This window comes from Lipomyces arxii, assembly GCF_038497795.1.
Source record: "Lipomyces arxii strain Phaff 12-163 unplaced genomic scaffold V1512scaffold_4, whole genome shotgun sequence".
In the NCBI taxonomy this organism is placed as follows: Eukaryota; Fungi; Ascomycota; class Lipomycetes; order Lipomycetales; family Lipomycetaceae; genus Lipomyces; species Lipomyces arxii.
In genome coordinates, this window is record NW_027117703.1 from 863,973 (window position 1) to 883,572 (window position 19,600).

General features: G+C 42.7%; 11 protein-coding genes across 11 annotated transcripts; 7 read left to right on the plus strand and 4 right to left on the minus strand.

Moving 5' to 3' along the window:
- The first annotated feature begins 427 nt into the window (after nucleotides 1-427).
- Nucleotides 428-2,791, plus strand: V1512DRAFT_260744 (FAD binding domain-containing protein). The gene is made up of 5 exons (XM_066915929.1): nucleotides 428-578; nucleotides 676-759; nucleotides 819-872; nucleotides 923-1,050; nucleotides 1,101-2,791. The coding sequence occupies exons 1-5, from the start codon at nucleotides 549-551 to the stop codon at nucleotides 2,743-2,745; spliced, it is 1,941 nt and encodes a 646-aa protein (XP_066772811.1). The 5' UTR covers nucleotides 428-548; the 3' UTR covers nucleotides 2,746-2,791.
- Nucleotides 2,792-2,874: 83 nt separating this feature from the next.
- Nucleotides 2,875-3,785, plus strand: V1512DRAFT_260747 (apolipo protein O-domain-containing protein). Its single transcript, XM_066915930.1, has 3 exons — nucleotides 2,875-2,920; nucleotides 2,967-3,053; nucleotides 3,105-3,785. The coding sequence occupies exons 1-3, from the start codon at nucleotides 2,897-2,899 to the stop codon at nucleotides 3,717-3,719; spliced, it is 726 nt and encodes a 241-aa protein (XP_066772812.1). The 5' UTR covers nucleotides 2,875-2,896; the 3' UTR covers nucleotides 3,720-3,785.
- A 73-nt stretch (nucleotides 3,786-3,858) lies between these two features.
- On the plus strand, nucleotides 3,859-4,875 carry V1512DRAFT_260748 (uncharacterized protein). Its single transcript, XM_066915931.1, has one exon. It carries the CDS (start codon nucleotides 3,939-3,941, stop codon nucleotides 4,734-4,736), a length of 798 nt encoding a protein of 265 aa, XP_066772813.1. The 5' UTR covers nucleotides 3,859-3,938; the 3' UTR covers nucleotides 4,737-4,875.
- Nucleotides 4,876-5,099: 224 nt separating this feature from the next.
- On the plus strand, nucleotides 5,100-5,842 carry V1512DRAFT_260749 (uncharacterized protein). The gene is made up of 2 exons (XM_066915932.1): nucleotides 5,100-5,347; nucleotides 5,405-5,842. Exons 1-2 carry the CDS (start codon nucleotides 5,208-5,210, stop codon nucleotides 5,568-5,570), a joined length of 306 nt encoding a protein of 101 aa, XP_066772814.1. The 5' UTR covers nucleotides 5,100-5,207; the 3' UTR covers nucleotides 5,571-5,842.
- On the minus strand, nucleotides 5,603-6,575 carry V1512DRAFT_290419 (uncharacterized protein). Its single transcript, XM_066918213.1, has 3 exons — nucleotides 6,430-6,575; nucleotides 6,327-6,374; nucleotides 5,603-6,279 (listed from the first exon to the last, which is right to left on the minus strand). The coding sequence occupies exons 1-3, from the start codon at nucleotides 6,485-6,487 to the stop codon at nucleotides 5,870-5,872; spliced, it is 516 nt and encodes a 171-aa protein (XP_066772815.1). The 5' UTR covers nucleotides 6,488-6,575; the 3' UTR covers nucleotides 5,603-5,869.
- A 907-nt stretch (nucleotides 6,576-7,482) lies between these two features.
- V1512DRAFT_252412 (uncharacterized protein) lies at nucleotides 7,483-8,072 on the minus strand (the record flags this gene model as incomplete). The annotated part of the gene is made up of 2 exons (XM_066914712.1): nucleotides 7,483-7,937; nucleotides 7,985-8,072. The coding sequence occupies 2 exons, from the start codon at nucleotides 8,070-8,072 to the stop codon at nucleotides 7,483-7,485; spliced, it is 543 nt and encodes a 180-aa protein (XP_066772816.1).
- A 724-nt stretch (nucleotides 8,073-8,796) lies between these two features.
- Nucleotides 8,797-10,416, plus strand: V1512DRAFT_223093 (P-loop containing nucleoside triphosphate hydrolase protein). Its single transcript, XM_066913756.1, has 9 exons — nucleotides 8,797-8,969; nucleotides 9,022-9,211; nucleotides 9,261-9,270; nucleotides 9,320-9,382; nucleotides 9,432-9,451; nucleotides 9,499-9,561; nucleotides 9,607-9,678; nucleotides 9,725-9,985; nucleotides 10,034-10,416. The coding sequence occupies exons 2-9, from the start codon at nucleotides 9,165-9,167 to the stop codon at nucleotides 10,041-10,043; spliced, it is 546 nt and encodes a 181-aa protein (XP_066772817.1). The 5' UTR covers nucleotides 8,797-8,969; nucleotides 9,022-9,164; the 3' UTR covers nucleotides 10,044-10,416.
- A 22-nt stretch (nucleotides 10,417-10,438) lies between these two features.
- Nucleotides 10,439-12,213, plus strand: V1512DRAFT_236523 (mitochondrial carrier domain-containing protein). The gene is made up of 2 exons (XM_066914122.1): nucleotides 10,439-10,856; nucleotides 10,908-12,213. The coding sequence occupies exons 1-2, from the start codon at nucleotides 10,745-10,747 to the stop codon at nucleotides 12,005-12,007; spliced, it is 1,212 nt and encodes a 403-aa protein (XP_066772818.1). The 5' UTR covers nucleotides 10,439-10,744; the 3' UTR covers nucleotides 12,008-12,213.
- A 9-nt stretch (nucleotides 12,214-12,222) lies between these two features.
- Nucleotides 12,223-13,635, minus strand: V1512DRAFT_275224 (Eisosome component PIL1-domain-containing protein; the record flags this gene model as incomplete). Its single annotated transcript, XM_066917817.1, has 2 exons — nucleotides 12,223-13,099; nucleotides 13,562-13,635. The coding sequence occupies 2 exons, from the start codon at nucleotides 13,633-13,635 to the stop codon at nucleotides 12,223-12,225; spliced, it is 951 nt and encodes a 316-aa protein (XP_066772819.1).
- On the plus strand, nucleotides 13,551-17,928 carry V1512DRAFT_260763 (P-loop containing nucleoside triphosphate hydrolase protein). Its single transcript, XM_066915933.1, has 3 exons — nucleotides 13,551-14,187; nucleotides 14,237-16,392; nucleotides 16,442-17,928. Exons 1-3 carry the CDS (start codon nucleotides 13,667-13,669, stop codon nucleotides 17,800-17,802), a joined length of 4,038 nt encoding a protein of 1,345 aa, XP_066772820.1. The 5' UTR covers nucleotides 13,551-13,666; the 3' UTR covers nucleotides 17,803-17,928.
- V1512DRAFT_127772 (uncharacterized protein) lies at nucleotides 17,802-19,367 on the minus strand. Its single transcript, XM_066912947.1, has 2 exons — nucleotides 18,811-19,367; nucleotides 17,802-18,761 (listed from the first exon to the last, which is right to left on the minus strand). The coding sequence occupies exons 1-2, from the start codon at nucleotides 19,138-19,140 to the stop codon at nucleotides 17,955-17,957; spliced, it is 1,137 nt and encodes a 378-aa protein (XP_066772821.1). The 5' UTR covers nucleotides 19,141-19,367; the 3' UTR covers nucleotides 17,802-17,954.
- Nucleotides 19,368-19,600: the final 233 nt, after the last annotated feature.

The window sequence follows — 19,600 nt, forward strand, 5'->3', positions numbered from 1 at the left end:
ACTAAAGAGAATGAAAGGTCATTAGAGAGTGGGGTCAAATGGGATGCCTGTTCAAGTATGAATTACACCACAGAATCAGGACAATTATGTACATTTCAGTACTAACCCTAATAAACTATTCACTGAGCTCATCCAAAACTGAAATTAATCCTTATAAAAAGAAGTCAACGGAAGACGAAGCGGAAGAATGGAAATTGGATTGCTAAATAACGCATTCTGATTGGTCGCATGTCTCCGGCGGGGATATCACCTAACCCTAATGTCTTTGAACGCGGTCCGCGCCAACGCCGGTGACATGTTATTTGTGTCGCTAATAAAATATCAACTATACGCGTATTTATTATGTAATCATAGTGTATTTTGCTAACCCTAAATACTAATTATGGGGTCAGTGCTCGTCCATCACCAAAACTCCACCACGCAAATCAAAATCGTCTATTTCTTCTGAACTTGTGCCTTTGAACCTCACTCAGTCCTTTCCCTGCGGTTTCGTACCTCTTTTTTGATCTTTTCAAAGCTCGACTGTAGCATTACTTATTACAAGAAAAATGCTTTCATTTGCTCGGCGGTCGTCTTCAGTATGTCTTCTTCTTTAGTTGCACTGTTCCGGCGGAAAAGACCGGAACAAGGGCGTGTCCATTCATTTCAATTGCATTACTAAAACTCATGATCTAGCAAGTCTCTGCCGTCGCGCGTTCGGCTTCATTTGCAAAGCATTTTTCATCTTCTGCTACTGCGTTCAAAGTCATCTCAAACAATGTGCGTACTTTATATTCTGATTCTTATATAATTTTGTGTGGGGTGTTAATATCCATTAGCCCCTCAGAGCAAAGGAAGCTTCTCCTCATTTGACTAAGCAATATGCTGTCGTTGTATGTCTAATTACTGTTTACTGTTATTATTTCTCCTGACAAATTAAAAGGACCACGAATATGATTGTGTTGTAGTTGGTGCCGGTGGTGCTGGTCTTCGTGCTGCTTTCGGTTTGGCTGAAGCTGGATTCAACACTGCCTGTATTTCAAAGCTTTTCCCTACTCGATCACACACTGTGTAAGTTGACTGCTACCGTATTGTATAATTAAATATTGACTGTAAGATAGCGCCGCTCAAGGTGGTATTAACGCTGCTCTTGGAAACATGCACGAGGATGACTGGCATTGGCACATGTACGATACGGTCAAGGGTTCTGATTGGTTAGGTGATCAGGATGCTATTCATTACATGACCCGTGAAGCCCCTGCCTCTATTATTGAGCTTGAACATTATGGTGTTCCTTTCTCCCGTACTGAGGAGGGTCGTATTTACCAGCGTGCTTTCGGTGGTCAGTCAAAGGACTACGGTCACGGTGGCCAGGCTTACAGATGCTGTGCTGTAGCTGACAGAACTGGTCATGCTCTTCTACACACTTTATATGGTCAGTCTCTTCGTCACAATACAAACTTCTTCATTGAGTATTTCGCTATGGATTTGCTGATGGAGGACGGTGAGTGTGTCGGTGTCATTGCCTACAACCAGGAAGACGGCACTATTCACAGATTCCGTGCGCACAAGACAATTCTTGCTACTGGTGGATACGGACGAGCTTACTTTTCTTGCACTTCCGCTCACACCTGTACTGGTGATGGTAATGCTATGGTTACCCGTGCTGGTCTCCCGCTTCAAGATCTTGAGTTTGTTCAGTTCCATCCTACAGGTATCTATGGATCCGGCTGTTTGATCACCGAAGGTTCCCGTGGTGAGGGTGGTTACCTTCTTAACTCTGAAGGTGAGCGATTTATGGAGCGATATGCTCCTACCGCCAAGGATCTTGCATCCCGAGACGTTGTCTCGCGTTCAATGACCATGGAAATCCGTGATGGTCGTGGTGTTGGTCCTGAGAAGGACCATATCTACCTCCAATTGTCACATCTTCCTGCTTCCGTTCTTCACGAACGTCTGCCCGGTATCTCTGAGACTGCTTCTATCTTTGCTGGTGTCGATGTTACCAAGGAGCCTATTCCAGTTCTGCCTACTGTCCATTACAACATGGGTGGTATTCCTACCAAGTACACTGGCGAGGTTCTCACAATTGACGAAAACGGAAACGACAAGGTTGTTCCTGGTCTTCTTGCATGCGGTGAGGCTGCCTGTGTGTCTGTTCACGGTGCCAACCGTCTCGGAGCCAACTCGCTTCTTGATCTCGTTGTTTTCGGACGTGCCGTTTCACACACTGTTCGTGACTCTCTTACCCCTGGAACTCCTCACAAGGCTGTGTCGGCTGACATTGGTGCTGGTACTATTGCCAACATCGACAAGCTCCGTACCGCTGACGGTCCACGCTCGACTGCTTCGATCCGTCTGGCCATGCAGCGAGTCATGCAAACTGATGTTTCCGTTTTCCGAACCCAATCGTCGCTCGAGGATGGTGTCCGCCGTATCACCGAGGTCGACAAGACATTTGCCGAAGTTGGAACCAAGGACCGCAGCATGATCTGGAACTCTGACCTGGTCGAGACCATGGAGTTACAGAACTTGCTTACTTGTGCCATGCAGACCGCTTACTCTGCTGTTGCCCGTAAGGAATCCCGGGGTGCGCATGCCAGAGAAGATTACCCCGAGCGTGACGACAAGGAATGGATGAAGCACACTTTGTCGTGGCAGCATGCTCTTGGTGAGCCTGTTGAGCTGAAATACAGAGATGTCGTGTACCATACCCTTGATGAGGAGGAGTGCAAGACAGTTCCGCCGGGAAAGCGTGTGTATTAATCTAATGACGATGTAGAGAGTATAATTCATAAGTTTCGTTTTTAAATTTGAGCGTAGAGTAGTGAGGGTTTTGTGTCGCTTTAAAGTTTAGTTACTCGCTCGGGAACAAAATAGCAATCGTTCGGGAAACTTAACAACAAAACCGTCTCCAATGCAAGTGGTACGGCATTCAATTGTAAGTCGAGTATGAGCTGGTAATGTACAGGGTATTGACATTCTAGTCTCGTTCGCTCGGAACGTCGCTTTTTCTGGGCGCTGGCGCTGGACTAGCGCTAATCAACTCGACACCTATCATTCGTGCAGACACTGTATGAAATTTGCTTGAGCTGGACGTATTTTACAGTACTGACATGGGGTAGGAAAAAAAAAGCATTTACGATGATGACGAAAAGCCTCCTGTCCCAAAATCTGCTCCGCCAATTGTGATCAAGCAGCCTCCTTCCGTGCTTGAAGACTACGTGAGACAAGGCCGTGAAGCGTTACAAACCGCAATCAACTTCGTCAACGTGCACATTGACGTGCTCGAGGGCAAGTACTCTGAGCTGCAGACGGTCGCGAGTGACACAGGCAAGGAGATCCGGGCCAACGCCGAGTCGGAGGAAGTTTTACCGGGTGTCATGTACGTCGGTGTGGCGATTCTGGCCGGCACCATTTTTGCGCGCAAGCGCACGTTTTTGCTCCGAAGCGTATTGTCGCCGGCCGTGTTTGGTGTCGCTGCGGCATGCTACTTTATGCCAATCACTACTGGAAACACCGGGCGTCTGATTTACAGAATCGAAAAGGCTCAGGTGCCTCAGGTCGCGGAGTACCAAGACTTGACAGTCGCAAAGGTGAAAGAGGCGACATCATATTTTGGAAATTCGTACAAGACTGTGTATGGAGCGGCGGAAAAGGGAGTCAAATATGTGAGAGAGCAGGCCCAGAATTATACTGGTTTGTTGTTCGACGAGGCGGAAAAGACAAAAAAGAAATAAGAGAGTATATGCGTCTAATTATCATGTAATAACCATCATAGAAATCATCTGCTTTATAACGTAAAATGTGGTGCATATATGATTGCATGTTCAACTAGCCCTAACCTTATTGCTGGCGTTTGCAGGTCTTCATCGCGATATCAACAATTGAAGACGCGAGGTTGAAACGCGACTTTACGGTTTAAACAAATCAGCTTATTAATTAAGTCACACAGCACAATGTATCACCAACCACCAACAATTTCAATGTCACCGGCAGCAAAGCGGATGCGTGTGGACATGCCTCCGTACACAGCAGCAAGTCAACAACTTGCTCAAACTGCAGTTGGATTTCCACCTCATCACATGCCTCAACAGTCAGGGCAATCTCAGGCATCGCCTCGGTTACAGCATCAAATTCAGCCCGGTCAGCCAGGCCAATCTGCTCAGCAAAATTTACCTGCATCTGTTTATGCTGCTCATCATAGTTTGATAATGTCGCTAGATGACGAGGATATGGTTGGAGCAGCTGATGATCTTGATACCGTGTCTGCACGAGAAGTATCTGCAAGTAGGTATGCGCATCATCATGAGTGGATGGAACAGATTCTTGGATCAGCATATCAGAGTGATAAAATTATTCCTCCAGGACTATTTGCAGCAAAAAGTGGGAATGGAGCGATATCCAATACAACTGCGGAGACGGTATGGGGAACGTTAGAACAACTACGAGAACGTGTACAAGAGATGGAAGAAGAAGTTAGTGGGGTTGATGAACTATATACGCGTAACATGGTCGATATCAAGGAAGGTAAGATTTCGGCGCTAAAACGAGGCGAAAGAAGACTTGCCCGGTTGATTCAGCGGGATCAGGAAGATTCTGGAGTGGGTGGCATCAGGCTGGTTGAAGGAGTCGATGAGATGATGGAACGGATACTTAAGGACGTGGAGAATTCTACTGATGTAGCAATTGGACGTAATGACGATGGAACTGGAGTTGTTAAGACTAAATGGCCTGCATCTCCTGAATCGTCATAAGGAACTCTAAGGGACGGCAGTGCTGTGTTTGATTAAATTTTGGTTTTACTTAGAGTGTATTCATAATTTTGTACTTTTATCTTCTCTAACCTAAGGTCTCCTTCTTACTGTATTATGTAATGGGATTATGTAAGATAAACTCTTTTTTCACTTCATTTGAAATTGAAATCGCTTCTTTGGACGATGACGTTCTAAAGTCACGCTTCCGATATCGGTTCAAATCACGGTTGAAACCGGAACTAACCCCGCAAATACCCTACCGCCATTGATTTTGAACCAAAACCTGAACCGACAGTAGGTTCCGGAGAACTCGGGCTCAGGCTCGGTGAGGGCTCTCTCTTTCTCTCTCTCTCTCCTCTTTGGCGTGAATTCGTTGATGTATGTCAATTCAGATTAAATCATCCAATCTAACGAGGAATAATTAATTTTAAAACAACAATTGATTGTATAAATTACTCCGCAAATTGCACAATGTCATCTATGGCGCGAACTTCCATCTTAAGAGCCTCTTCATTAAGGCAATTCTCATCTTCGACAACTCGCAGCAACACAGCAGCGGCACCTGTGATTGGAGTCAAGACTCGCAAACCAGTTGGTGCTTTCCGTGGAGGGTATGCTATTAACAAAACTCTATGTTCCGGGCTTTAACTAACGTGAGAATCATAAAGTCTTTTTGGATTTCTTCTAGGATCAACTCTTACCGGAGCTTTGGGATATTACTACGTCTTGGATGTTTATCGTGATTCAAACTCTCTCCTTCTTGAAGACTTATTACATCTCCAGCGTCACGTATCAAAGATTGAAGACCACATGAAGTCGCAAGAGTCAAAATAACACTATTATTTTCGGTGGATGTCTAATATGCGGTCATTATTTGAAAGAGGTATCAGAATATTTATTTCACGCTGTATTTGCTTGTTGCGTTTTTGCATTTATTACACGGGTCTCATTCTTTGTAGCATAATAATTCTGTTTCAACCAGTTATTATGTGTAAATTAAACTATGATATAATGTAGTGCTCATCTATGTCATTATTCGTGCCTTCGAAACTTCAAATCTCAAACCATCAGGCGTCCCACTCTATCTTATTCCTTCTCTAATACCCATCCCTCAATGCAATAACATGCATGTCTTATGAATCACGCATGACCGAGTCATACGACGGTGGAAGCGTACCTGATTCACTCCGGATCGACGGCGGATAAGAAGGAGGTGCTGTTCTAGTCGAGGGTGCTCGAGAAGGTGCTCGAGACGGTTCCTGCTGTGGCACTTGAAAGGCAGCATAGCCAGGATATCCACGTTGTTGTTGCTGCCGTTGTTGCTGTCTTTGAGTGCCTATGATCTGACTTTGGTACACCACTGTGTGGTTATGTGGATGTCCCGAATAGTACTGACTGTTTGGTGCAAGAGGTGCACGTTCAGTCTCGACATAGTACACGGGTAAGACTTCTTGTCTTGGAGAACAGTATAGGAAGCATAGTGTACATGGAATACATGCTCCAAAGACGCAACAACGAATAAAAGTATAGAAAATGACAAGGACTATTTGTTAACAAGCGCTGAGTACCTTATAAAACCGAGATACCTACCAAGAAAGCTACCTAGTCCAACTCCAACATATCCTCCTGTTTGTATATCTATAAAAAATCATTTAGTTCTCCCGGACTGTCTTCGTTATTCATTATAACTTACCCGAAAAGTCACGAGCTACTAATTTTGCTCCGCTCGAAACTGATTCTGCAATGTACATTTTATATCAAATATATATATATATATATATATATATATCTATATATATTAGGGTGCTTGTGGCAATTCTTGTTAGCTTAACCAAGAATACATTCATGAAGTTCTGGAATCTTGAGACTGTTTAAACTAAAAAAGTTATCGGCCATTGAAACTTAAAATAAACTCTAATTTTAAAATCTCTCGCACTTCCTCACAGTGCCATTGCTACTAACATGATAATTCTTTTTAAATTTGTGATGTTTGTTTAACCAATTGATATTATATTTTATTATTATAAACATATTAATAATTTTGTAGGATAACGAATATTACATAATCACGGGTTCCATAGTGAAATGGAGATAAGCTCTTGCGAGAGTACTGTGACGTCATGTATCGTGGTCTCAAGCTCTGGGAGGGTACAAGTAGCTCAAATTTACACATGGCGAGTGTCTTCACGCACTTGTTTTAGCAGACCTTTAGCAAACAAGATATTTGCAATTACTTAAAAGTCAAATAATGAGATTATTTAGACGACAAAGAATAGGAAAAACTTATACGCTATAGATTGAGATATGCTAGCATTGTTCTATGGAACTTGTTATTCACGAATACGAAGACTAGTCTGCTGACGCGGCCTTCGCATATTCAGCCATGGTACCATATTACTATTAGTGCGACTGTATTTTATTATACTGTTGCTGTATTATTAAATCTGTTTTGCTAATAAATTCTGAGCTGGATTTTTAATTTTACTGATGATGTACAGTTTAACGTTTAGATATTCTTTGAGAGTTAGTTTACATGACGGTGATTATGGCATTGTTAACTTACAAAGTGAACATTGAGTTTCACGCTTAAATTTATAGATATATTTAAGTGTATTAAAGTATTTATTGCAAACCCAAAAGAGCCAGCTTATTATGTCAATCCCCCGAGCATTATGTATAAATGCATTGAACGCCCAAATGTATGCAGATTTTGTGTTTCACTATCAATTCAAATGGCTATTTGACCTTAATCATGATAGGCCTTAATGACAGTGTCGTAGGTTGGAGGATTCCCTGATTCTCTTGGGGAGTTAACAGCAGAGTCGTCAATATAAAAGGCTTGCTGATTCGGCACTGGGTGCGGGTACGCGCTGCCTTTCACTGGTCTCACTGTTTGCGTGGACTCTGCGGTGGCCGGAGCTTGCTTTTGGCTGCTTGTTGATGCTTGAGGATGGTCAGTATAGTGCATGTGCTCGGCAACATAGCATTGGTTTGAAGGCACGAGCAAGACCCGACGCTCTCTGCGGCGAGAAGAGCTGCAAGCCCAAAAGCACAATCGACATGGAACTGTGGCACCGAACCACATGACTCTGACAATGAAAAATACGACCGAGAGAATGACAGTGATTGCAAGCACGATTCCAAGCACAGCTGTTACTTTGCAGTTCGTGATGTCCATGCATTTGTTCCAGTCTCCAAGTGCTATTCAATTAGAGAGATATAGAAATATTGTAGTGTGATAAAGGTACCTGCAAGGAAATTGTCCCGGGCATCGATAACCTCAGGTGGAAGATCTTGGCCATTTTGAGAGGGATAAGTAGATAATGGAAGATACATCGTAAAATATCGTATGTGTAAGTGTATTATTTGTGTGTGATATTTAGCATAATTTAGGAATCAGCTACGGTTTATATATTTCAGGCTTTGACGTTGACTGTGCATGTTCCATGCACCGTGAGACTATGCGAGACGCGCGTCGACGCGTTTGACCGAGCAGAGCTGGGAGTTCTCCGCGCTCTCGAACACCGTCGGCCAACATTATTTTATACTCATTAAGGTCATTTAAATCTTTCGATTAAGGAAAAATCCAGTAATATCTGATTATATTAATTAATTGACAGTATTTCATAGTGCTAAACGTAAAGACATGAGCAATTAAGACCAGATGGCTATGTGAAGTCAGGGTAAGTCCTACTAAACTCCCCGGAGACCTGCGAAAGTGAAAAAAATCATAAAAGTAAACAAACCTGCGTCAGTCCGAACAGCCGTGACAGAAACTGACGTCAGTCTGCTTGTCAAAGAAGGAGTGTTTTGTTATAAAGTGTCTTACGTATTTTTAATACGTTCAGGGTCTTTAAGAACGTACGACGAAGTGCTTGTTTAATACTTGATTGTCATAGTATAATCTAGTACGTACAAATTACGTTATTTCATGATCAGCATAATCTGTATTTTACTATTACAGTCAAAAATTAGCCCATAAAATATTCAACAAAATTCTTTTAATTAATATAGATAAATTGAGAACTAATAAGTCCAGTTCGAACTAATTGTGTTATGTAAATTCTTCTTGAGCGCTTTGGTGATGATCCCATCCCGTTAAAATGTCCCATCAGTACTTCTCGAAGCTTAGACCGATAAGCTGCACTTAAACTCACAGATCGTCAGACCTTAACCAACTTCACTCTTAATTCTAATCCCTTCAAATTATTTTATTATAGTGTTTAGATTATTGTTAGCTATATAATTATTTAATTGCTCGGTCAAGACTAATTATATACTGCAGCTTTTCTTGTTGTTGCTGTCTAAAGCTAAAGTCCAAATCCGGCGTTTCAATTCAAAGTGTTCACATTGCAAAACAACCAGATTTGCTTGCGAATTCTTCTAAAATACGTTATTTAAAGACGAAATTTATACTAAAATTACGAAATGTCTTGGTTTTGGAACTTATATGAGTATATTCTCTCTTTGTTCTGGTATGTTATTTGCTTGGCTTCATGATGCCTTTTAATTGACGCATTATAGGTCTTCAGAGGTAAAATGATCTTGAATACAGGTTCATAAACATGTTAACAGCATAACAGATGGATATTACCCTGCTGGGTCTTCAGAATGCAGGAAAAACGTCGCTATTGCGCGTACTTGGGGTCAGTACTGCTCGATATGTTTCAGTTTACTATATTTACAAGCACACAGGGTGGTGAATTCACATCGGAGTATGTCAATTTATATGATAACTAACAACACTAATAACGGGTATCAGCTCAATTCCTACAATTGGATTTTCCATGAAGCGAGTTCGTAAGGGACGAGTTACCATTAAATGGTGCGATACAATACTCTGTAACAGTGATTAGTGCTAATGGCATAGCTGGGATCTTGGTGGTCAGCCTCGATTTCGATCAATGTGGGAAAGATACTGCAAGGGCGTGAATGCTATATTGTAAGGCTTTTGCTCTTCATTTTACAGACGATTAACTCAATCGTAGATTCATCGTTGACTCTGCAGATCCAGCGACACTTCAGATTGCTCGTATGGAGTTCGAGGCATTGGTTTCAAAACCTTCGTTGGAAGGAATCCCGGTCTTGGTATTGGGAAACAAAAACGACTTGCCTGACGCATACGATGTCGACAGTGTTATCGATGCCATGGACCTCAGAAGTGTGGATGATCGAGAAGTATCTTGCTACTCAATCTCAGCAAAGGAGTCAACCAATGTCGACGCGGTCGCTAGTTGGTTGGTGTCGAAGTAAGGGTGCAAATATCTCCTACATATAGTCTGTATTAACTATCCTAGGGCGTCATAAGGTCACGGAAATATAAATATATTGACAGAAATATAAACTGTCACTAATGCACATACTAAAAATGAAGTCCCAATTAATACTTCCGGGCATTTATCATGTAAATTGCTCTTTTTCTCGTTTCTTGTTTACCTCTCGACACAATTTCTTTCAGTTTTTATTCCTTATAGAGTTTACTATGCTTTCTTTTTGGTTTCTGGTTTTGGTTCTCCATTATTATCTGGGTGAGATTGTGGAGATGCGAACATAGCAAAAGGGTAAAGGAAGATGTTAGGGTGTTGTGTACGGTAATAGTGTCGTGTTTTGAATAGAGTCCCTTTTTGTTTCTATTTACGTGTCAATTGTGGTATAAAATAACAAGTTGTTCTGCACTGTGCCTGTCGTGATAAAAGCTCGACGTTAAAAGTTGATCCGCAATTTCCGTATGTATGCAGTAAGGGGTTTGTGTCGCGGATATAGTGTGGAACCGCGTCCACAATATTTGTGGTATGGTGGAGTCTAATTTCAACTTTTTCACAGCAAAGGATCCGCTACAGTGTCAGTTGGCTGCGAATTGTTGGAAGGAGTGTCTTGTACAGACATACTAGAGCTGTGAATTTTTTTGATTTATAGGAGAAATCTGACTGGTTTTTGAATGATTGTCAGCATACGATGCTTGATCTCTCTTAACATATATCCACATAGTACATATCCTACTACTAACAATGAGTGCTTCCTCTACAGCTGCATCACGGCGAAGTGCAGAGCAGGATAATATTACTACATTCCAGCGCATGCTAGCTGCTTGCTCGGGTTCATTGATCAATTCTTTGGTTGGTAAGTGTATCTGATCGATCTGCGACAGGGGTTGATTCTCACACTTTCTAGCTACTCCGTTTGATGTTATACGCGTAAGATTACAGCTACAAGAATGTGTGCATGTTGCTCCAGAGCAAAGTCAAACACAGTTCAGATCATATCCGTTACCTCGGACAATAAATCGAGAACTTGCAAGCGCAGATCTGGGCGTCACAGCCTGCTGTCGTGACGTATTCACTATGCCGTCGTCTGTCGACTATTGTGTGGTTTCTCATTTTGATGAATGTGCAACCGAACAATATGCTCAACGGCAACAATTGTTTAAAGGTGCATGGGATGGAATGCTGAAAATATCAAAAAACGAAGGCTTCCCTGCTTTGTGGCGTGGGCTGTCTCCTACACTGGTCATGACCGTGCCTTCAAATGTAATTTATTTCGTTGGATACGATCACTTACGGCATAACATACCCACAGAGTCCGACACATTGGCGCCTCTGCTGGCTGGCGGCGTGGCCAGAGCATTGGCATCTTCTGTTGTTTCGCCTCTGGAGCTCTTTCGGACACGATTACAATCAGTTGCATCCTCAAACAAAAACATTATCCATTCGTCACGAGAAGCATTTGCAATGACGTGGGACGGCGTAAAGGTCATGGTACAAACGCAGGGCATCAGTACTTTGTGGCGTGGGTTGACTTTAACACTTTGGAGAGATGTGCCGTTTTCTGCGGTTTATTGGATGGGTTACGAGAAGACTCGACAACTATTTGAAAGATTCAACAGTGGACGAGTACTAGGTGAGGCTGAAACATTTGTGCAGGCATTTGCATCTGGCGCATTATCCGGTACCTTTGCCGCATTTGTGACAACGCCGTTTGATGTTGGCAAGACACGGAGGCAAGTGCTGAAGAGTCGTGATCCAGCTATGGACGGTATGATTCCACTGCTGAAGAAAATTGTGCAAGAAGAAGGCATATCGGGTTTATTTAAAGGTCTGGGTCCGAGAATCATGAAGGTTTCAGTTTCGTGCGCAATCATGATCTCGTTTTACGAAATTGGTAAAAAGTTGTCGATGGACAGCAATATCGCTAAATTACCACCACCAGCATTCTCATCTTCCAATGAAGAGGAAGAAGAGTTTGTTTTGACTACGGGCGGACAATCAGAGTAGGGTTTTGGAAAAGTTGGCGAGTCATTTTAAAAGATGGCATGTACATAGATTCTCTTTTTTTGTTTTTATATCTACGGCAAGGTTGGTTGCGTTTTCAGTTCAACTGGGTCTTTTTAAGGAATACACTGCACATTTGAATTTTACAACACCCTAAGATTAAAAGAAAAGCACAGCAAAGAAAACGACACAATAAAAATCTGAAACGCAAAAGAAAATCATTTACGCAGAATCATAGAAGCAGTAACAGAAGCAGAAGTTGCAGCAGTAGTAGCGGCAGCAGAATGTCCAATAGCAGCATTTTCGTCCTCATGATCAGATTCTTCTAGGTCCTCATAAGTCCCTGGACACCAACGTTTTAGTTCGGCGTCTACTAACCCAAGTATTTCTCTAGTCTTGGTATCACCTCTGTACTCGCATAAATTCTGGCCAGGAACAACCACATCACCATCCAGAAACTTTGTAATTTCATGTCCATACTTGACTAACACGAGCTCCTTCTCGCACCGTTCCTGTAGCGCGTCCAGCTGAGCGCGACAAGCAATTCTCAGCTGTTCTCTGGTCACGTTAAAAAGTTGTGCGTCCGCAACCAGCACCTCAGCTTCAGACCGTACAAACTCGCGTTCAAGCTGCTCTAGTTTTCGACCAGGGTCAGGTTTGATTGATGCTTTGTTGATTTGATCTCGCAATTTAGTATGATGCGACTTTGCCGGACGGATTGAATTTTCCACGTCCTGGATAGTCCTAAAAATACGCTTAATTTCCTCTAATTCTTCCGAATATAGTTCTTCAATATTGGCCATTTCAGCTAACAGAACGCCAAATTTATCGGCCACATCTGATACAGCATCGTCGCCGGTCTGATCACCCCAAGAAGACAGTGAATGAGCAGTCGACCTACAAGATAGTGCAGCTGACCTATGATGCGCTGCTACAGGACCCCATGACTTTATAAGTTTTCCGAGCGGTTGATCCCATGATTGAGGTAGAAACTTACGCGGAGAAGTCGGCCGGGAGAGGGACAAAGTTGTTGCAGCCAACGGAGAGCCGGGCTGGTTGTCGTTTGTATGTGAGCGAAGAGAAAGAGCACGATGCCTATTTAATTATTAGTTACTATTTAAATCTTTATAAAAGACATACATTGTTAAATAGAAGTATTTGTAGTTGAAGTTGAAACTGGTCAAAGAGTAAACAAGACGCCGACAATTTGATAATTTATTCACAGATTTAGGTTTGTGTGGAGTTAACCTTATATCCCCATTTCTTTCGAGCAGATCATTAAAACTTTAATTTTGTTAAACCTTATCTTAAATCTCATTGCAATTATTAACTATACAATTGAATACGGAAACAATTAATTCGCCAAAGTCCACTTTAATCAAAATAAAAAACTGTTTCAGACAAAGACAATCAAGCGTATACACACGGACTTCTTAAGTACTTATCCGGGCTTGGATAAGCTTCTTGTGTATCTTATCGGAGTTGCACGGATCTACTGGGAGCCGCACTAAGTTCCAACTCTCACCTTTTCTGTTATCTTTCGTATGTTACTCTCACACTGAAAAGTTGCAGTATACAAATGATCTGCTTCGCTTGTTCCACATTCTGAGCAATTGAACAGCAACGCTCATTTTACTGCTTCTTCTATCAGCATCAATCAAAATGGGTGAAGAAAAGGAATATGACGAAAAGACTCCTTTAGTCAAAGCTCAGTCTGTGAAAAGCTCTGCTGAAGCTTCAGAGTCGTCCGCACTTGTTGACGTCCCAAGTGATGAATTCAGTCATTTGTCACCAAAAGACGCGAAAATTCTTCGCGATCAGGTGACAGTCCCTGAAGTAAACACATCGTTCTTTTCTCTCTATCGATATGCTACGTCTAGTGATGCGATTTTGCTAATCTTCGCTGGTATCGTGGCATGCGTTGAGGGCACGATTCGACCAATTATTTCTGTATTTTTCGGTGGATTAACACAACTATTTGCGACATACGCGGCTCAGGATAACTTTGAACAAGACTACTACTTTAACTCTACCGAAGGGTTTTACAGCAAGGACAATGGAACATATTACAGTTTTGACTCATACAATACCACTGAATACGATATGTATAACATGACTAGAACAGATATGAACGAGTATTTATCCCCTTATGAATTTCAGAGACAGGTCAACAAGCAGATCTTGTAAGTGCAACTGAGTGCAATCATCTGTCCGTACAATTAACGCGTCGAGGTACTTTGTATATTTGGGTATTGCAGATATTGTGCTATCTTACTTCTCCATCTATGTCTTTATTGATCGCGGTCAGGTTTTGTCTGGACGTATCCGTGAACACTATCTCGCGGCAACCTTGAAGCAGAACATTGGCTATTTTGATAGACTCGGATCCGGTGAGATTACAACAAGAATCTCTGGTGACACTGCTCTTATCCAAGAAGGCATGTCTGAAAAAGTGTGCTATGTTCTTGCCAATCTTTCAGCATTTTTTACTGTTTACATTGTTTGCTTTACAAGATCGTATATTCTTACGTTCATGATGCTGAGTATCGCTATCGCGGTCACTGTCTCGCTTTTTGTCTCTTCTGGTTTGATGAAAAAATACTATAAGCTGTCTGGAGAAGGCTACGCGGTGGGTGGTACGCTTGCCGAAGAAACTTTGGTCAGTATCAGAAACGTTCACGCATTTGGCATTCAGGATCGTCTTGCTGCTGGATATGACAAGTACCTCAAGATCACCGAACACTGGGGTATTCGAGCGGGTGCTGCTTTAGGTTTGACGACTTCATTTGTTTGGCTTGCGTCTTTCAACAACGATGCTCTGGCGTTCTGGCAAGGTGCCAGACTTATCCAGAGAGGACAAGCTTCGATTGCCGATGTCGTTAGCATATTGCTGCTTTCCAACCAAGGCGCCGTTGCTCTTTCATACATCTCACCGCATTTCCGAAGCGTCACTAGTGCGGTTGCTGCTTCAGCCAAGATCTTTGCTACAATTGATCGTGAGTCTGCGATTGACTCGTCTGTGGAGGAGGGTGGAAAGTTGGAGAACATAAAAGGTGACATTGAACTGCGCAACATCAAGTTCGTTTATCCTTCTCGTCCAAATGTTGCCGTATTGAACGATTACAATCTCACGATTCCAGCTGGCAAGACCGTCGCACTTGTCGGTGCATCTGGTTCGGGCAAGAGTACCATTATCGGACTACTTGAACGATTTTATCTTCCCCTTGCGGGTGAGATCTTGCTGGATGGCGTTCCAATTAAAAATCTGAACTTGAGATGGTTGAGACAGCAAATTGCACTGGTCTCGCAAGAACCTACTCTGTTTGCTTGCTCTATCTTTGAAAACGTGGCCCACGGACTTATTGGCACTCCTTACGAAAATGCTAGCTATTTGGAGAAGCGCAAACTAGTCATTGAGGCATGCGAGAAAGCCAATGCGATGTCATTCATCAACACGTTCGATCAAGGTCTAGAGACAAATGTTGGAGAGCGTGGATTTTTAATGTCGGGAGGTCAGAAACAGAGAATTGCGATTGCCCGAGCTATTGTGTCTGACCCTCGCATTTTACTTCTTGACGAAGCCACTTCAGCTTTGGATACTAAGAGCGAAGGTGTCGTTCAGGATGCATTGGATCGTGCTTCCAAAAACCGAACTACTATTGTTATTGCTCACCGCCTTTCTACAATCAAGGACGCTGATAGGATTGTCGTCATGCGTAGAGGCGAGATTTTAGAGTCTGGAACGCATAAAGAGTTGATTGACCTGCAGGGCGAATATTTTGATTTGGTTGAAGGACAGAAGATTGAGAAGCATATCGAAGCTGTCGAAGAGAACGACGCCGCAGAAGAGCTTCAAGATTTTGGGGAGGAAATTGTTGTTGAAGAGAAGTTACAGTTAGCCAAGACAAAGACCGTGTCATCCATCTCCAGCCGAATCATTGCAAATGCTAGCGAAGAACAGGATGTTGATGAGTCGAACTATAGCACGTCCGAAATTGTTAGGTTCATTTTGAAGCTCAGTCGGCCGGAAGTTGGTTTGAACGTTATTGGAATGCTGTTGTCGGTCAACAACGGAGCTGTGTTCATTTTAGTCGGAATTCTTTATGGAGGGGCTGTGCAAGCCTTCACTCTTATTCCTGATTATGATGCCGTGTTTGCAAGCATCGATTTAAATGCGGGATTATTTTTTATGCTGTCGATTATCTTCTCCGCGTCTATTACCATATCACAGTACATCTTTTCTTACACTTCGCAAAAGCTCGTTAGACGAATTCGGTTGATGCTTTTCAGGCAAATTCTTCGACAGGATATCGCTTTCTTTGACAAGGACGAGAACACGACTGGCTCGCTTACTACTAAGCTTTCTAGCGAAGCTCAAGCTATTGAGGGTTTGTACATTTCAGTGCCACAAGATTAATTTGTTTAACACGAATATAGGTCTTACTGGAGCAAGTTTTGGCCAGATTATGAACTGCACAATGACAATGCTTGCCGGCATCGTCGTCGGACTGGCTGTTACTTGGAAACTTGGCTTCGTGTGCATGGCTACAATGCCGCTCTTGTTTGGCGGTGCGTTCTTCCGTCTTTGGGTCTTGGCTACTTTTCAGGGAATCACCAAACGAGCAAACCAAAGAGCTAACGATTTTGCATGTGAATCCGTGTCTGCAATTCGCACCATCATGTCCCTCACTCGCGAAGAGACCATCTTGGCAAGCTATCACCACACTATTGTGGAACAACACCGTTTGAGTTTGAAGTCGACAAACAAATCGGCTATGCTTTACGGTGTCTCTCAAGGAACAGTCTTTTTCATTTTTGGTCTTGCGTACTGGTATGGGAGCACGAGAATCAGAGAGCACGAGTACAGTTTGCTGCAGTTCTACATCACCTATGTTGGACTCGTTGGTGGTGCTCAGGGTGCTGGCCAGATCATGTCTTATGCTCCCGATATGGGTAAAGCCAAAGTCGCTGCAGCCAGCTTAAAGAAAGTTTTTGATCTTACCCCTAAGATTGATGTCTGGAGCACTGCTGGCAGAACTCCGGAGAACGTTGAGGGTACGATTGAGTTTCGAAATGTGCACTTCCGGTATCCTTCTCGGCCACAAGTACCTGTCTTGAGAGGTCTGAACATGACTGTCAAGAAAGGACAGTATCTTGCACTTGTCGGTTCGTCTGGATGTGGAAAAAGTACCACTATTGGTTTAATTGAAGCATTCTACAGACCTCTGAGCGGACAGATTCTGTTGGATGGCCAGGATATTAATGAGTTCAACATTTCTGCTTACCGAGAAAACATTGCATTGGTCCAGCAAGAGCCAACGTTGTATGGTGGCACGATTCGAGACAACATTCTGTTTGGAACATCTGAGAACGCTTCGGACGAAGAAATCTTTGCTGCATGCAAACAAGCAAACATCCATGACTTCATCATTTCGTTGCCTGATGGATATGACACGCTTTGTGGAACCAAGGGAACGCTGCTGTCTGGTGGCCAGAAGCAAAGAATTGCAATTGCACGGGCCCTAATCAGAAACCCTAAAATTTTGCTCCTAGATGAGGCGACATCTGCTCTTGACTCCGAATCGGAAAAAATCGTGCAGGCGGCTCTTGACGCAGCGGCAAAGGGTCGCACGACTATTGCCATTGCACATAGACTTAGCACGATTCAGAACGCGGACATGATTTGCGTGTTTGAAAATGGTGTTGTTGTAGAGTCCGGCACCCATCAGCAACTTTTGGCTAACAAGTCAAAGTACTATGAACTTGTTCAGTTGCAGGCTTTAGAACACTCAAGTTAGATTGGGACAATAGACCATTTTTAATTTTGCTGAGATAGACTTTGTTTTGATTTTACTGCGATGGATTTGGTTGCTAAATGTTATCAGCTTTATAATGAGTATCGTAAAACTAATATTATAGTCCAGCGCTGTGATTCACGCTGTAAATGCAATTAATAACCAACCGCTTTGACTCCGCGTTTGGCACCAACGTCTTCTTTTAAAACTGCAGACAGAACAAATTGAGGCAGCAAAACCGGCCCTATCAGAGGCAAATGAGTCTGACCTGTTGCACGCCATTTGCCCATTTGCAATGCGACCGATTCAGGTTGTGGAATGTATTGCTTATTCAGCGTCTTTTCTTTTAGTAGTGCCATGATATTTGCGTAAGCAACTGGTATAGCCTGCTGTGTCTTAAAGCCAGTTTTCGCGTCTGGCATGTCGGTGATGTCACCTATTGCAAATATCGAGTCGTCCTCGGTCAATTGCAGCGTTGGTTTCACTTTAACAAAGCCTTTCTCGTTTTTCCATTCGAAAGGGAACATGTCTGTGCATGGACGTGCAGAATTGGCTAGTATGATAGTGTTACCTTCTCTCGTCTCTGTCGTGGGTTCTTCGCCATTCCGACCTTGACGCACGATAGTAACTGACCCGTCTTCATGGGGTGTAGCTCTAGACTTCAGCAGAACCTCAACACGGGACTGCAGCAGATATGTTAATACCAGTTGGCGAAGTTTGATGCAGTAAATGTCTGACAACGGCAACGACTGCGAATGAATAATTGTGACTTTCTTCTTGCTTCGAAATCTGTCTGCAATTTCAGCGGCTAACTCACAACCGGTAGTGCCTGCCCCGATGATGATGATGTGATACGAATCTGCAATCAAATCTCGTTGCGCGGTCAAGTATTTAACGATTTCATCGTGCGAAGTCAACGGAATTTTGCTCGGGTTGTTGTATATTGTTCCAGTGCTTAACACCTACAAGAGATGTTAGTTCTGCTCGTTCAGTCTCATTGAAAGCGCATACTAAAACATCGTATTGCATTTCCTCACCACTTTCTAGTTGCACAATTTTGCGACTCTGGTCGACTCCGACAACCAGACCTTTCTTAACCTCACCGAGACTCGGTCGTCTAGCAAAAAGTTTGTCATATGGTTTAACAAACTCATCAGTAACATCTTCAATGCAATTGCGAATGCTTAATGGCATATAAATGAAGTCATCGCGAGGTTCTATTAGTGTGATGTAAATATTTGCTACAGCCGATACCGGTGCGTCCCGAAACTTAGCAATAAGAGCAGTACCGAACATTCCACCTCCAACTATAACAATTTTTTTTTTAGTTATTTCTGCCATAATATTTTTAGCAGGGTAGAATGACAGTCACCGCAAGAAATACAAAGGTGAAAACTAGCTCGTAGAGTGGCACAAGAATGAACTTAGAGTGAGATCATACTAGTAAAGAGAACAAAGAACAGGCCACATCCAGCTACAACGCCACTTACTTCTGATTGAACGGTAAGTTCGTTTTTTCAGATCAATTGTTTTTTAATATTATTTTCTATTTAGAGTATAAAATTTGTGTATACAGAAATCTACAGATTTAAGCAAATTCAAAGTAAAATTAAATTTGTATGTACCCTAACCCACAGAGATTATCTAAATCAATCTGATAACTTCAGTATGGTACAATTCTGATCAAAGCAACGGCAAATATAAACGCAACAAAATACTCACAATCGTTGCAAAGACACGATTTGCTTTTACTAAGTGTTACAACCAGTAAAAAACCACATAGTCACGTGACGAGGGTTGG

What these genes read in the sequence shown, in the direction of transcription:
- V1512DRAFT_236523 (XM_066914122.1), top strand. Translation starts at nt 10,745, where the DNA reads ATGAGTGCTTCCTCTACAGCTGCATCACGGCGAAGTGCAGAGCAGGAT. An exon ending in ATTGATCAATTCTTTGGTTG is followed by an intron (nt 10,857 to 10,907) that starts GTAAGTGTATCT and finishes CACACTTTCTAG; the next exon opens with CTACTCCGTTTGATGTTATA.
- V1512DRAFT_127772 (XM_066912947.1), bottom strand. Translation starts at nt 19,140, where the DNA reads ATGGCAGAAATAACTAAAAAAAAAATTGTTATAGTTGGAGGTGGAATG. An exon ending in AAATGCAATACGATGTTTTA is followed by an intron (nt 18,762 to 18,810) that starts GTATGCGCTTTC and finishes CATCTCTTGTAG; the next exon opens with GTGTTAAGCACTGGAACAAT.
- V1512DRAFT_260763 (XM_066915933.1), top strand. Translation starts at nt 13,667, where the DNA reads ATGGGTGAAGAAAAGGAATATGACGAAAAGACTCCTTTAGTCAAAGCT. An exon ending in CAGGTCAACAAGCAGATCTT is followed by an intron (nt 14,188 to 14,236) that starts GTAAGTGCAACT and finishes TAACGCGTCGAG; the next exon opens with GTACTTTGTATATTTGGGTA. An exon ending in CGAAGCTCAAGCTATTGAGG is followed by an intron (nt 16,393 to 16,441) that starts GTTTGTACATTT and finishes ACACGAATATAG; the next exon opens with GTCTTACTGGAGCAAGTTTT.
- V1512DRAFT_223093 (XM_066913756.1), top strand. Translation starts at nt 9,165, where the DNA reads ATGTCTTGGTTTTGGAACTTATATGAGTATATTCTCTCTTTGTTCTG. An exon ending in GGACGAGTTACCATTAAATG is followed by an intron (nt 9,562 to 9,606) that starts GTGCGATACAAT and finishes CTAATGGCATAG; the next exon opens with CTGGGATCTTGGTGGTCAGC. An exon ending in AAGGGCGTGAATGCTATATT is followed by an intron (nt 9,679 to 9,724) that starts GTAAGGCTTTTG and finishes ACTCAATCGTAG; the next exon opens with ATTCATCGTTGACTCTGCAG.
- V1512DRAFT_260749 (XM_066915932.1), top strand. Translation starts at nt 5,208, where the DNA reads ATGTCATCTATGGCGCGAACTTCCATCTTAAGAGCCTCTTCATTAAGG. An exon ending in GTTGGTGCTTTCCGTGGAGG is followed by an intron (nt 5,348 to 5,404) that starts GTATGCTATTAA and finishes AGAATCATAAAG; the next exon opens with TCTTTTTGGATTTCTTCTAG.
- V1512DRAFT_290419 (XM_066918213.1), bottom strand. Translation starts at nt 6,487, where the DNA reads ATGTACATTGCAGAATCAGTTTCGAGCGGAGCAAAATTAGTAGCTCGT. An exon ending in AGTAGCTCGTGACTTTTCGG is followed by an intron (nt 6,375 to 6,429) that starts GTAAGTTATAAT and finishes GATTTTTTATAG; the next exon opens with ATATACAAACAGGAGGATAT. An exon ending in TGGACTAGGTAGCTTTCTTG is followed by an intron (nt 6,280 to 6,326) that starts GTAGGTATCTCG and finishes GTTAACAAATAG; the next exon opens with TCCTTGTCATTTTCTATACT.
- V1512DRAFT_260744 (XM_066915929.1), top strand. Translation starts at nt 549, where the DNA reads ATGCTTTCATTTGCTCGGCGGTCGTCTTCA. An exon ending in TTGCTCGGCGGTCGTCTTCA is followed by an intron (nt 579 to 675) that starts GTATGTCTTCTT and finishes CTCATGATCTAG; the next exon opens with CAAGTCTCTGCCGTCGCGCG. An exon ending in CCTACTCGATCACACACTGT is followed by an intron (nt 1,051 to 1,100) that starts GTAAGTTGACTG and finishes ACTGTAAGATAG; the next exon opens with CGCCGCTCAAGGTGGTATTA.
- V1512DRAFT_260748 (XM_066915931.1), top strand. Translation starts at nt 3,939, where the DNA reads ATGTATCACCAACCACCAACAATTTCAATGTCACCGGCAGCAAAGCGG.
- V1512DRAFT_260747 (XM_066915930.1), top strand. Translation starts at nt 2,897, where the DNA reads ATGCAAGTGGTACGGCATTCAATT. An exon ending in AAGTGGTACGGCATTCAATT is followed by an intron (nt 2,921 to 2,966) that starts GTAAGTCGAGTA and finishes TTGACATTCTAG; the next exon opens with TCTCGTTCGCTCGGAACGTC. An exon ending in CTATCATTCGTGCAGACACT is followed by an intron (nt 3,054 to 3,104) that starts GTATGAAATTTG and finishes GACATGGGGTAG; the next exon opens with GAAAAAAAAAGCATTTACGA.